The 14506-nt window shown below is 57.9% G+C and overlaps 1 protein-coding gene across 5 annotated transcripts in view; it reads right to left on the bottom strand.

Moving 5' to 3' along the window:
* Window positions 1–14506, bottom strand: part of FIBCD1 (fibrinogen C domain containing 1) — a 41387-nt gene that overhangs the window by 15141 nt on the left and 11740 nt on the right. For 3 of the 5 annotated variants that reach the window (XM_045373947.3, XM_065529993.2, XM_065529992.2), the window contains 2 exons: window positions 9534–9693; window positions 9038–9174 (listed from right to left, as the gene is read on the bottom strand). In XM_045373947.3, coding sequence (XP_045229882.1) covers window positions 9038–9174; window positions 9534–9693 — 297 coding nt within the window. Of the gene's footprint in view, window positions 1–9037; window positions 9175–9533; window positions 9731–14506 lie in introns of all 5 variants that reach the window. The other 2 variants (XM_074016245.1, XM_074016246.1) reach the window with 1 other exon arrangement.

The following is a 14506-nucleotide window of genomic DNA, read 5'->3' as shown; positions in this document are numbered from 1 at the left end:
GACCTGAAGACTGACCATGTCCCAGGGAGATGCAGCCGACGTCACCACACTGGCACACGCATCCAGACTGCAGACTTAGCTTAATGCAGAAGGGCACGCACTGATATTTTCTTTTTTCTTTTCTTTTCTTTTTTTTTTTTTTTTTTTTTTTGACACAGAGTCTCACTCTGTCGCCCAGGCTAGGGTGCAGTGGCACGATCTCGGCTCACTGCAACCACCTCCTCCCAGGTTCAAGCAATTCTCCACCTCAGCCTCCTGAGCAGCTGGGATTACAGGCACCTGCCACCACGCCTGGCTAATTTTTTTGTATTTTCAGTACAGACGGGGTTTCACTATCTTGGCCAAGATGGTCTGGAACTCCTGACCTTGTGATCCACCTGCCACAGCCTCCCAAAGTGCTGGGATTATAGGTGTGAGCCACCGCGCCTGGCCTTAGTGCACTGATATTTTCTATCGTGTAGTACTCCACTCTATTTGACTGGAAAAATAATGTTGATCAAACCGATTCAGTTGATTTTGCCAGTGGCCCACGGAGTACTGCCGCGGTTTGGGAACCGCTGACAACCTTTGCCGTGGGCTGTCCTGATTTCTTGGTTCAAATCCCAAGTGACTGCCTGTGCCAGGCCCTGTGCTAGGATCTCAGGCTTGGAAACCTGCCCCCACCTCAAGCCAATGACAGCCCAACGTGGCCCGACTAGTGCAAGTGCCAAGCACAGCCCAGATCACCAGGTGGGTTCTCCAAGCTTCCCCCGTGTGGGGGAATGTTTAGTCTGACTCTGAGCCCACGGTGAACTGCAGCTGTGACTTCGTATTTCTGGCAAACAGCTTCAGCAACGCTGGACCTTGGTGACGCCAGACGCCTGCATGTGGCCAAGCACAGAGGGCTTTAATTACAGAACGAGGACCAGCGGGATGGGAGGGCAGCGGGAGGAAGTGAGGAAAGGATCCAGGCGTCCACTTCCCCTTCTTTCTGCCCCACCCACCAAACATGAATCCCCACTCGGCAAAAAGGGGTGGGGAGTCTGGGCACGGTGGCCCACGCCTGTAATCCCAGCACTTTGGGAGGCTGAGGCGGGCAGATCACTTGAGGTCAGGAGTTCGAGACCAGTCTGGCCAACATGGCGAAACCCCAACTCTACTAAAAATACAAAAATTAGCTGGGTGTGGTGGCGGGCTGACTGTCATCCCAGCTACTCGGGAGGCTGAGGCAGGAGAATCGCTTGAACCCGGGAGGCGGACGTTGCAGTGAGCCGAGATCGCGCCACTGCACTCCAGCCTGGGCGACAGAGTGAGACCCTGTCTTGAAACCAAACAAAACAAAATGGAGGCGGGGAGCAAAAGGCAGGGAAACAAAAATTACTGATTCGTTTTCAGGCCAAAATATGAATTGGTCCAGCTCCAGGGGCATCTTTCTTGGGTCCTGGCTGGAAAACGATTGAGTAGAAACACTCACTGTGGCCACGGCCTCTTGGGCAGATGCCACGAGTGGGCAGACAGACAGACAGTGTTTCCTTGGTGCGGATTCTCAGAAGCCCGCCGCCCGGCGCATCTTGGAAGTGCCACTTAGAGGGGCTCTGCCAAGGGAGAGCTGGGCCCACATGGTCCTGCAGATGGTGTTGGGCGGGTTCAAAGGAAGGAGTGACAGCTCTGGACGCAGAGGAAGGAAGACACAGCAGCAGCCACCGACGGCCCTGTGTTGTCAGACGGGGCCCGGGAACTGAAGGAGGCAGAGAGGCCTCTGGGCTGCTGCAGCCTCACACTCCGCAGGTTGCATCCCACCCAGGGCTGCCTCTGCAAACAGACCCTGACCAACCAGCTACTGCTCTGCCACCATGCCCAGAACATGCAGCTGGCGTCCTGAGCACTGAACTGGGCTCTGTGGTCGCCCCAGCACCCAGCCAATGCCTTAGAGGATGACCATGGCCTGGCCCTCCCTGCCACAGCCCTGGAGGGAGGGCTGGTGCCCCCATTAAGCAGATGAGAAGACTGAGGCTTGGAGGAGTGGGCAACCTGGGTGTGCAGGGCTGAGATGGCCAGAGGAATGGGGATGACAGTGAACGCTCACTCCCAGGGAGCTCCCTGGGCTGGCACCCAGGAGACGTGAGTCCTACCCAGACTCCAGCCAACAGGATACGTGGCTTCTCCCCTGCAGAGTAAGGGCTCCTGCACAGCACCCCATGTGTGCTTGGGCTCACAGGGATGACCTTGGCCCTCAAAGCTCACAGCCCCATGAGAGACAGACGCACAAGCCAGCAGCCACAGGGCGAGCAGCTCCCACCCTGGTACATTCCTCCAAACCCCAGGCCTCAGTTTCCTCATCTGTAAAGCTGGGATTATAAACGCCTCAACCCACAAAGTTTTGATGAGAATTAAATGTGCTGGTGCACAGCATTCAACAGAGCTTGCTCGGAACCCTGAGAAGGAGTGAGTCCCTCTCCTGGGGCAGTTGGAGGTGGTTATCTGGGAGGGCTCCCTGGAGGAGGAGATGCCTGGCTGAACAGCACATTAAGCAGGGCCTTGCCAGCTGGTCAGAGGAGCTGAAACCCAAGGAATGGGGGATGGGTGGGCCCAAACCCTATGAGATTGGGAGAGAGGGTCTCCGATGCCTTAGAACGGCCCCCTGGAAGCAGCAACTGCAGCTTTCCCTAGACTGTGATGAAACGGCTGCAGAAACCAGTTACAGACAGGACTGCGTTGGTTGTGGAGCTGTGGCCTCCACCAGCCTCCCCAGCTTTCTGATCAGGCGATTCTCGGAGGGGGGCAGAGGGGTCCTGGCAGAGGAGGATTCATGTTTTTAAAGAACAAAGAACTTGGATGTGTGCACTACGGCAACCCTTCACAGGCAGCCCTGGGGCGGCTCTGCGGCATTCCCAGAGTCTGGCTTTTCCTTCACTCCTTTCTGGACACCTCTGGGCAGTGCCCGCAGGGAGGCCTCTGGGCTCAGTCCGGAACAAGGCAGACCTGAGTTCAAATCCTGGCTCTGCCTCCCACAGGCCACATGACCTCGGACAGGTCGCGGAACCTTTCCAAATCTGTTTCTCTCTGCCTAAGCCCCCGCAGGGCCGGTGGGGAAGACGCAACAAAGTCAATGCCTAAATGGATGGCACACAGTAGGTCTAACCAACATCACCACCTTCAGAGCCAGCTGCTGAGCCCAGAAGGAAATCGGACCCACTCCTTGTTTTTGACTGAAAATGGTACCCCCGGGCTTGGCGCCCTGCCGTCATTCCCAGGCTTGGCAGTCGGTGCCTGCCGGCTCTTGGCACAGCACTGCCAAGCTGCTGTTTCTTGGGTGCTGAGCCACATCGGACGCGGGGCTGGGCCCTGCACATGCATTGTCCTATTTCCGTTAAAAGTTTGAAAAATCCAAACTGCTCCCAACAGAGGCATGCTGTCTCTGCACGACGAACCAAGGAAACGCAAGGGTGTTGTCACCAATCACCAGTCACCTTGCCATTATGAGGTGTGTGTGCTCTGAGGACCCATTCCCCAGGGCAGGGCGTGGGCCAGGCAGCAGCGTGGGGACACTGTGGCCCATCAATGTCACAGCAGATCCCCTGCCCCCACTGCCTCTGGGACAAGGAGAGCTGGCCACAGCTGCAGCCCAAGTAGGAAGGAGCTAACATCTCATCTACTGGACCCCGAGGTCCTGCTGCTCAGCCTCCCCGGCGCAGGGGTCCAGGCTGGCACCTGGGGAGGCCCCGGGAGCTTTTCATCCCTCCCCGAGCCTGCGCCTGCTGCTGGGCTCCTTTGATGTTCTCCATGTGAGGGCAGGATTTTCCTCCCTGCCTGGAGAGCTCAGGTGGGGGGAAGTGGGGGCTCCGTTCCAGGGGAACCAATTACAGGCAGATGTGTACTGGCTGACCTCGCACACAGGAAGCACCTGGCAGAGTACAGGGCCGCACAGAATAGGGTTTGGGCCACTTGGCACTGTGGTGTTGGGAGACTGGATCGGAGCAGGCGGGTATAGGGTCCCATCGTGGCCACTCCAAGTCCCTGCTGAAGGACATGTTGATCTGGACCCAGTGTGTGTGACCCGGCCAGTGACTATGCAATGATGAGGGCTTGGCAATCAGGCCTAGGGGGCAGCGCTGCCCCCGGCAGATTGCGGTGGGGACAAGACTGTGCAGCAGGACAGGGAGCCTGGGTGGGGGCGGGGAGTCCAGGCGCCGAGACCCTCCTTCCGCCCACCGGCAGCAGGTTCCGGGCACAGCCACCCCGTTCCCCAGGCCCTGCAAGGCAGGCAAGAGGGTCACCCCACTGGACAGATGAGCAAGGGCCCTCCAAGAAGGGATGTGACCCTCGCATCTCACACAGCCAGGGGCGCTGGGGGTGGGGGGTGTGGGCTGGCAATGGCTGGCTTCATCCCACTCGGCACCTTCTGAATAAGAAAAACCGGTCTTTCTTTTTACGGCTCTGCCTCCCCTTGATTATAAGATGCTACAAGGCAGAGCCAGATCCTGTGTTCACAGGGAACCTCCGGGGCTCAGCGCTGACTCCCTCCCAGCCCCTCTCCCCGCTCACTCCTCACAGGTGGGTGAGCAGCCTGTGAAGGGTTCTGACTTCGCCCACATCTGCAGAGCAGCTCTACATTGTACCCATTTTACAGATGAGAAAAGCAAGACTTACAGAGATAAGACTATGCAGCCAAAGGGTGCCAACAGCCATCATCTGGCAAGCATTTAGAGAGCGCGGAGGGTGTGCGGGTGTGGTGCCCACCCTAAGCTAACGTGGCCACAGGAGGGTGTGGTCCCTGCCCCTGGGACTCCTGTCACGGAAGGGCCGGACCTGTGATGGGAGTGATGATGGGGTCTGAGGATCACCTGCATGACCCAGCCCCTGCCGCCTCCCCTGCCTTGTCGTGGACCCAAACCTCCTTAAACCAGACAGGCCAGTAGCACTGAACTACCATGGCCCCCAGACAAGCCACATCGTCTCCCTGCCTCTCACTCCTCCCATCCCCCAGACTGGAATAGGGGTCTCTCCTCTGAGCCCCGGGGCTCCCCATTCCTGGCACAAGTCGGCTTCCTCGTCCTTCTGTCCGCCAGGCCGGGAGCCTGCTGACCTGTCTAGTCACTGCTGACCTCCCTGGCCCTGGCTTGCTTTGGGCGCTCAGTGTTTGAACACAAGAATAAGTGTGTGCCACTGCGGGAGGCCTGGAGGCTGCTGGGTGACCTTGGGCACATCCCTGGCCTTCTCTGAGGCTGCCCTGCCTGCCTCCAGGGATTGAAGGGCGCTGGCATGATGCTGGGGGAGGGGGCAGGAGTGTATGAACTGTAAAGTGGCCCTGGGGACAGGGCTGCTGAGTTCCACCCTCGACACGCAGGTCTCTCCAGGAAGCAGGCTCTGGTGAGCGTGTCCAGCCCCAGGGTCTCGGGACACAGCTCCAGGTGCCTGTCCTCCAGGAAGGATCAGGTGGCATTGGCGCTCAAGGCCTGGCAGTTTGGACAGGGAGTCTAATGAGGATGGATGGTATCCGGGGCTGGAGAGGCAGCAGCCAGCTCCTTCCCAAACAAAAATTGAGTTTCTGAGAGATTCCGTGTGGCAGGGGGGTGATCCTGACAGATGTCGAGAGGTTCCTGGGAAAAGATTGCTTCTGATGGAGGCCCAAATGGATACTAACGCTCACTGGCCACGCAAGCACTTCTCAGATGAGAACGGCCTCTCTCCCAGAGACCCCGGAACCAGGTGTCTGAGCACCAGGGCTCGGGGGGAGTTCCCCATCGACTCCCCTCTCATCGCCCCTGAAGCTGAGGCCGTCAGAATGACCCGCCTCCCAGCCCAAATCCTGATTGACTTCCCGGGAGACTGGCTTCACGTCCACCGGAGTGGAGGACGCATGGCCCGCTCCGGCGTCCTGACCTTTCATTAAACCTGTCCTGACCCTGAACTCTGATTTCTGGGTTCGGCTGGTGCCTTCTCACTGTTCCGCCCGCCAAGGGGTTCCCTGAAGCAAATGCCATAACTCAGACGTTCTCAGCGTTAGGAAAACAAAAGAGCTTTTATCCCCCAGAGCAGCTCCAGTCCATTTAAAAGCTCTCCTCTGGAGCTTGCAGACAGGTTTAGAGATGTGTCTGTCTTTGAGGTCTTGGGGGGATTCTCGTCTGTTCTCACGCTGGCTCCTAACACAGCAGGCTCTTCCCGGCTGGCGGACTCGCCCCTCCACCGCCCGCCTGTGCGGGCCTCCCCGCGTCCTTCCTGCCTCTGCTGAGGACGGCTGACCCCTTTCAAAACCGACCCAGGCCGCCTACACCTTGCCTCCCCCAAAACTCCCCGCCAAGAGGCTTCCCTGTCTCCTGTTTCTCCGTCACTTGTTTTGTCTGATGTTAAGCCCCTTTCGCAGATGTTTGTGGGTCTAGACATCAATACACCAGAGATAGTCAACACTAAGATCCCGGGCGAGATGCATCCTGCACTCAGCGGCAGCAGCCCTGGGGCAGTGGGGTTCTCACCGGGCCACCCCCTGGCCTGGTCTGGGGTCTCTGTTCCTGGCTGAGCAGTCCTGACTGGCATCTCTGGCCTCCCAGTCTTTCTCCAGCACACTCCTTCTCAGCCGAGCCCCCCACTTTCTTGTGCTTGCAGTTAAGAGCTCTAAGGATACAGGCAGGCATCCCCATTTCACAGCTGAGGAAATGGGGGCTCAGAGAACCGAGGTAAGTTGACCCAGGTCACACAGCAGGACTCAGAGCCATGCCTGGGGCGGTCTGTGGATGACAGAGCCAGAGCACGGAACCTCTGGGCTCCCCGCCTCTCTGACATCTGCTGTCAGGGCCCCATCAGAGACCTGAGGACCGAACGCTCATAACACCTCCTCCCTGTCCCTCTCGCCACTGCCCAAGGATGCACATCGCCAAGTCACCCCGCCTGAAGCACAGTCTCCATCCCGTCTTCCTCTCTTCAACACCCCCAGTAGCTCCCGAGTGTGTCCCAACCCTGCAGCCTGGGGCCGGACCACTCCAGCCTCGTCTCCTCATGCACCACGAATCTCTCAGGCCCTGCTCCCCAGATGTGCCGTGGGAGCCGCGTTAGGTTGCCCCCTCCTCCTGGAATACCTTCTCCTTCATGCCCGCACTCAGAAATCCTCCCCGCTGTAATGGCTCATGAGAAATGCCCCTTCTCCACGAAGCTTTACCCTCATCTCTACTATAGTGATTTCTTCCACCGCCAGTGCCCCCCGGCCTGTAAATTCCTCGGGAGGACTGGGACAGGGGCTTCCCCATCTCTGTGCTTCCCCAGAACCCAGTATACAGTAGGCGCTCAAAAATATCTGTCCAACTGAAATGAAATGTGAAGCGGAGAAGCCTTTAAGAGCCAGTCCTCCTAGTCCCGCTTTCCACTGTCACTAGGTGTCCCAACCACAGCCAACCGGGGAAGGCCGGGCAGCATTCGGGGTGGCACGCAGACCTCCAGGGACAGCAGTGCAGGTTGTTCACTGCTCAAGAGCACCCAGTCAGTGGGCAGGGCTCACATCTGTTCTCCTCCAAGCCCGGCTTCCCAGTATGCACAAAGGAAGAACTATGCGTCGTTTCAATGTGCACACAATCACTCAGCGGCCAGTGCTGGCCCTGCTAATGCCCAACCCCAAGCCTGAGCCTCAGGAGGGGGTCAGAAGTCCACCAGCGGGAGAAGGGGGCCGTGAGCTCAGCTCCCGCCACCAGGGGTCTCCAGCTCTAGGATGGGGTCAGCAAACCACCACCCACAGGACACTTCCTGCCGGCTGCCTGCTTGTATACAGCAAGGAAGCTAAGAAGGGTCTGAATTTTTAAGATGGCTTTAATTTATTTTTATTTTTTAGCTTTTTTTGAGATGGAGTCTTGCCCTGTCACCCAAGGCTGGAGTGCAATGGCTCAGTCTCGGCTCACCGCAACCTCCGCCTCCCGGGTTCAAGCGATTCTCCTGCCTTAGCCTCCTGAGTAGTGGGTTTACAGGCGTGTGCCACCACACTTGGCTAATTTTTGTATTTTTAGTAGAGACAGGGTTTCACCATATTGGCCAGGCTGGTCTCAAACTCCTGACCTCAGATGATCCACCCACCTCAGCCTCCCAAAGTGCTGGGATTACAGTTGTGAGCCACCATGCCCTGCCTTAACATGGTTTTTAAAAAATCAAAAGAAAAAAGTTTAAATATCCACTGAATAACATGTAAGGAAGAATATGAAAATGTTATAACATTTACATTTCAGTGTCTACAAGCATCACTGGAACGAAGCCACGCCTGCGCCTTTTGGTTTGCTCTGTGGCTGTTTTCCCTACAAAGGACAGAGGGAAGTTGTTTTACTACGGAGATCAGAGCTTCCCTCCGTCCTCTGTAGGACTGTGTGGACAGCAGGCCTCCGAACCTCCCTATCTGGCCCTTTGCAGACAAAGCTTGCCAACCCACTTCTGGAAGGAGCTTCCCAGAGGCCCCTCTGGAGCTGCCCTCGGGTCTTCAAACCAGGGTGTCTGCCCCATTCTCCCACCACCTCGTGTGGTCCCGCCCCTGCCCTGTGACTGGCAGTTGGGACATCTCGCTCCTGTTTCCCACCCAAGCAGGAACCAGGAGGCGCAGGAATCAGACAGCTCCTGTCAGCCTGTAGCCGCCGGGGATCTCTGCTCCCAGCAGTCACACTCCTCCTTTCTCTTCTGCACATGCGCCGTGTATTGGGTAGTTCAAAAAGTCAGGCGCCCGCACACAACAGCCCTGGAACCCACGTTAGCAACAGGTTCCTGCTGCCACGTGTCCTCCTAGGCCCAAACCCCAACTTGCCTAGAAACCCCCCACTGGAAGAGCCACGGCCGAGGATCTCAGGGAGCCCAAGGTGGCTCCTGCCTGATGTCCGCTCCAGAGTGGGTCCCCCAGGGTCAGCTCACGGAGTCCCCTGTTCCCCTCTTCTGTAGGGGTGGGGTCAGGCCAGGCCAAAGGGCACCGGGACGGGACCAGTCCACAGGTGCACGGTGGAGGGCTGGGTGGGAGGCTGCTCAGAACGCCCAGGTTCACGTACACAGCCTCGAGGTCCCCGGTGCCTGTCCTGCTGCCCGCCCGGCCTGGGACACTCACCGTCCAGCCGCCGCCGTCCGTGCGCATGTCACAGTACACCTGGAAGCCAGCCGGGTAGTGCGTGGGGAAGACAGAGTAGATGCCATCGTCCTGCTGTCCGCTTAGGAGGACGTCCAGACAGTCTCGGGGCCGGGAGCCTGAGGCAGGCAAGGCCGTCAGGGTGGCTGCGGCCCCCAGCGCGTTCCTGCCCAGCCCCCTCGCCCACACTGTCTGTCCGTCGATAACGCATGTGGGGGTCCCATGGGGTTGAGAGAGCACCAGCCTTGGAGTCCGACCTTGGCTCTGCCACTCCCTGCTGAGGCCTGGTGAGAGAATCACCCTCTCTGGGCCTTACTTTCCTCATCTGGAGAATGGACCAAGAGGGCTTAAGTGCAGGCCACATGGAAGCAGGGTCGGGCCCTGGAAGTCTCATGGCTGGGAACCCTCACCCCAGCTTCCCCACTCCCTACAGCTGGGACCCAAGTCACCGGAGGAAAGCAGCCCCTGCCCCACTCACCAGTGGCACAGCCCCGGGGCCGGGCTCCCCGGGCAGGCGCTCTCTGAAGGTCGGCCTTGGCACGGGGCCGGCCCAGCCCCCGGTCCCTCTGTAGGGCATCCAGGACGTCGCCGACGGAGTTCACCAGGTGGGCCATGTGGCCCTGGCTCTCAGAGAGAAGCTGCGGACACAGGGGATGAGCCGAGGGAGCAGGGGCTCTGTTGGGGGTTGGGTGGAGCACATAGCAGGTCACTGGCCAGAGTGGGCCCTCTCCTGAGGCAGAGGTGGGCTCCTGGCTCAATGGTAGCCCCCGCCCTGCCCTGCCCCCTGGGTCCCTGTCCAAGGTGGTCTGAGGGGCCAGCGGGTTATGATGGAGCCTGTGCTCTGGGACCTCGAGGGCTGGGAGGGCCGGGGAGCAGGCAGGAAGGGAAGGAAGCTCCAGCAGGCACCTGCCACCCCTGCTGCCCCAGGCTGTCTTCTTCAGCCATCTCTGCGTGCTCAGCCCAGGGAACAGTAAACTGGAGGAGGCCACGCTGTGCGGGGAGACAGCGCCCAGCGTTGGGCAAATCCAGCTTCAGCCCAGCGCGTCCACTTGCCAGTTATAGGACTGGAGGTGAGTGTCCTCACCACGCCTCCTCTCCCCTGGCCTGGCCGAACTGTTATGGGGACCAGTGACAACACGTGGGAGGTGCCCAGCACAGCGGCAAGGACCGGCCGGGTACTCGGCACACCAAGTTCCCACAGCACCTTCCAGGCTACCAGACATCCCCACCGCTGCCTCTTCCGATCCTGAGCAAGGCTGCTGAGGCAGGAGTGATTGATCTGGACTTGACAGAGGGGTGCCCTGAGGCTGGGGAGGCCACAGGGCTTCTGGACCAACAGGTCTTCCCCATCCCACCCCCACTCCCCATGCAAACACCACTCTGAGTTTCTGTGGCTCTCTGACGTCCATGAGCTCACTGGGTCCCCCACCACGCCACAGAGGGAGGACTTAGGGTTGTCATCTCTTGTGACAAATGGAGAAACTGAGGCCCCGAAAGAGAGATCCCTGAGAGTGAAGGATGGCACTGGGGGCAGGGACCAGGACTCAGGCCACTTCCTCAGGGCGGGCTGGCAGGAAAGGGGCCCGGGGCTGTGTTCTCGTGTAGGAGACCAGGGTCAGGATGGGGACGGGGTGGTGGTTTGGACCCAGGTTCTGGTGTTGACTGTCTTGTGTTTTCACTCCAATCCCTCCCCCATTCACTAGCTGCGTGACCCGGGAACAGTGTCTGAATCTCTCCATGTCTCCACTGCCTTAGTAACCCAGGATAATGAGCCCTGTTTCTCTGAGTGGGGGGATTCAGGAGAGCCTGGGCTGGGGAGCTCAGCCGTTGTTCTCCATCCTTCACTCCCACCCCTCCCTCCATCACAGCCCTGGGGTTGCAGTTTGGCAAGCGCAGTGCTGTCCCCCAGCACCTCCGCCTGTGTTGGCTGCCTGAAGGGTCTGAGGTCTGTTGCCCCCACCCTGGGCTGCAGGACCACGTGGAGGGTGAGGGGTGGCGAGCAAGCTACAGCTGGCCAGCCAGCGAGCGTGGAGTTGGCCAGATCTTTACACACCGAACCTGTCACTTGTCAGATAATAGCCCATTCGCGGAAGGAAAATAGAAATATACAGTGCCGGCAGTTTACAAAATATGATTCTCGGCTCATCCAGAGGCAGGGGCCCTGCAAAGCTTTTAGTTTCCTTGTCAGTTTCCCCTCGGCTGAGCAGGTGATTCAGTGAGGGATGAGGTGGGAGGAGAGAGGAGCAGAGATGAGCAGGCAGAGCGTTTGGGTGTCACAGCAGCGTCCTGTAGACGAGCTCATGCCCCACAGAGGGACAGAGGGGGCACCCCCAAACCAGGGCGGGAGGGAAGACGGCAGGTGGGGGCTGCCCTGCGATGTGTGTGCGGCAAAGATCACTTGGTTAAATCACACCGGTGCTGCCCATTTATCTGAGTCAACACAGCCACAACACACTCAGAAAACTCAGGCACGGCCTCCTCCCTCTTGCTAACGGGCAGGGAAGACCTCCATTTAAACCAGCAGATGATTAAAGTTGAAAATGTACATATAAACATGCCCCGAATTAATGGCGAAGTGAGTCTCTACTCGCCAAGCTGCACAGGCACATCAGGGGAAGGCTGGGCAGCGCTTAGAGGTAGTGGCATCAGAGCTGCTGTCCCCAGCACTGCTTAGCTGTGTGAGCGAGCTTGTACAGGCACCTGCCACTCAGAGCCTCAGTCTGCCTCTCCATAAGATGGGATAACAAGGCCGGGCGCGGTGACTCAGGTCTGTAATCCTACCACTCTGGGAGGCCAAGTCGGGTGGATCACCTAAGGTCGGGAGTTTGAGACCAGCCTGGCCAACATGATGAAACTCTGTCTCTACTAAAAATACAAAAAAAATTAGCTGGGTATGGTGGTGCGTGCCTATAGTCCCAGCTACTCAGGAGGCAGAGGCAGGAGAATTGCTTGAACCCGGGAGACAGAGGTTGCAGTGAGCCGAGATCGAACCACTGCACTCCAGCTGGGTGACAGAGCGATACAACCATGTCTCAAAAAAATAAATAAATGAATTAAAATAAAATAAAATGGGATAACAAATGTACCAACCTCCTGGGGTTATTGGGCTGCAAAGTGCCGTCAACACAGAGCCCAGCACGTGGTGTAGACCTATCATTCCTATCAGAAAAGGGATTTTCGGCCCAACACAGTAATATCAGCACGTGGGGAGGCCAAGGTGGGTGGATTGCTTGAGGCCAGGAGTTTGAGACCAGCCTGAGCACCACAGCAAGACCTCTCTACAAAAACATTTTTTTAAAATCAAAAAAATTAGCTAGACATGGTGGTGCACACTGGTAGTGCCTGCTACTTAGAAGGCTGAGGTGGGAGGATTGCTTGAGCCCAGGAGGTGGAGATTGTAATAAGCCGTGATTGCGCCACTGCTCTCTGGCATGGGTGACAGAGTAAGACCGCCTCAGAGAAAAAAATAAAATAATAAAATAAAATAAAAGGGAGTTTTCAATAGTAGCATGGTGGTTCCCTATAGGTTTAAATTTCAGCTCACAAACAATTTCTACTATAGTAATAAGGAGATGTTGATGGTACAGACGGTGACAGAGCCAACAAAGCCCTGTAGCCAGGCCCTCCAATATCCCCTCAGCATAGACTGTGTTATGCACCTTTTATGGGTCAGAAGAACCAGCCCAGAGAGGGGCTGCAACCTGCCCAGCATCCCACAGCTGGCACAGATGGGGCCTAGACTGGATCTAAGCTCTGTGGACTCAGACCCTCTGGGCAGAACGGCTCAGCTCAGCCATGACCAGCAGGCCTCAGGGACTACACATGAGAATCACCCCCATCCGGGGGGCTGCAGGGGGTTGGGGATGAGGCCCAGGAACTTGCTTTTTCCTTTTTTTGAGACAGAGTCTCGCTCGGTTGCCCAGGCTGGAGTGCAGTGGCGTGACCTTGACTCACTGCAACCTCTGCCTTCCAGGTTTGAGCGATTTTCCTGCCTCAGCCTCCTGAGTAGCTGGGATTACAGGCGCCCGCCCGGCTAATTTTTATATTTTTAGTCGAAACGGGGTTTCACCATGTTGGCCAGGCTGGTTTTGAACTCCTGACTCCAGGTAATCTGCCCGCCTCGGCTTCCCAGAGTGCTGGGATTATGGCATGAGTCACTGCACCTGGCCAGGAAGTTGCCTTGTAACAAACACCTCCGGTGATTCCAACCCAAGGTGCCTGCAGGCACAGCTTTGAGAAACCCACGTCTGATCGACTGAGGGTCTGGGAAGCTTGGAAGGGAGGAGTTAAGAGCACGGCTCGCTGCCTCTGAATGAAACATAAAGACACACTGTCTCTTGAATCATCCAGTCTGTGGGGAATGAGTCAAATCAAACATTTTTGGGGGAGTAAATATGTCAGGTGAGCCGGCGCTCCTGGGCCCAGACAGGCTGTTAGTCTTGCGGGAAGACTCTGTACCTCTGCGCAGGCTATTGGGAGGGCAGGACTCTGGGGTCCCTCCTTCTAAATTCCCCACCCCAGCTCTAAGGGCACGCCTTCATGAACTGGGCCTGAGCTGACCAGGGGCTGGGCGATTTGGAGTGAGGTAGGGGTCCCAGGTCAGCCAGAAAGTCAGGAGGTACTCCTAGCCCCCAGCCCTGCTGATGAGGCCTGGGGAAGTTGCAGCCGGGGGGCGGGCGGCAGCTGGAAGGCAGTCTAAACATCCCTCTACCCCGGGAAGGGGAAGCCACCTTCCCATCAGTCACCCAGACAGGGTGATGAGGACTGTAATTTCTCCAGCTGCCGCCTTCAGAGGCAGGGAAGGGGCCCATTGCTCATGAGTGCTGAGTGACCAAATGCCTGGTTCTCCCAGTGGCTGCTGGGAGGTGGGGCGGAAGGGGCTGGGGCGCCCAAGGGGGCAGGGGCTTGGCTCCTAGCCTCCATGGATCTGAGTCACCGGGAGGATGTGGCACAGGGCCAGGGGCTGGGCAGGGCTCCAAGGGGGCTGGATTCCAGGTCTGACCCGGCCACGGCACCCAGGAAAAAAATCACCACCCCTTTCTGGGCCACCATTTTCTGTCCTGGAAAAGGGTGGAGGCAGAAGAGATGATCCCACGTCCCTCATCCTATGAAGGAGGAACTTCTTGTGGGTGGTGCTTCCAGTGTGGTCTCAGAGCTGAAGTTGGAAAATCTTCACCCAGATCCACCTGGAGCTGGCTGGAGCCTAGCTTGGCTGGGGGCAGGGGTGGGGAGGGTGGAGGTGGTTTGGGACAGGCTAGGGGTCTGGCTGGGTTGCCTGGACTGGTATCTCTGTCCCTGGGAAGCTGTGGGCATTGCATGGTAGTGAACTGGGAGGGTCGTGGAGAGATGGGGTGCGGCTCTCTCTGATGGGGTAGCACTGACCAGTCACGTGATCTTTAGCAAGTCACATCCCCTCTCTAAGCCTCGATTTGCTGCTGATGGGGGCGCAAT

This window comes from Macaca fascicularis, chromosome 15 (assembly GCF_037993035.2).
Source record: "Macaca fascicularis isolate 582-1 chromosome 15, T2T-MFA8v1.1".
Taxonomy (NCBI): Eukaryota; Metazoa; Chordata; class Mammalia; order Primates; family Cercopithecidae; genus Macaca; species Macaca fascicularis.
Note: the sequence above shows the minus strand (reverse complement) of the source record. Positions and strands in the feature narration are given on the sequence as shown.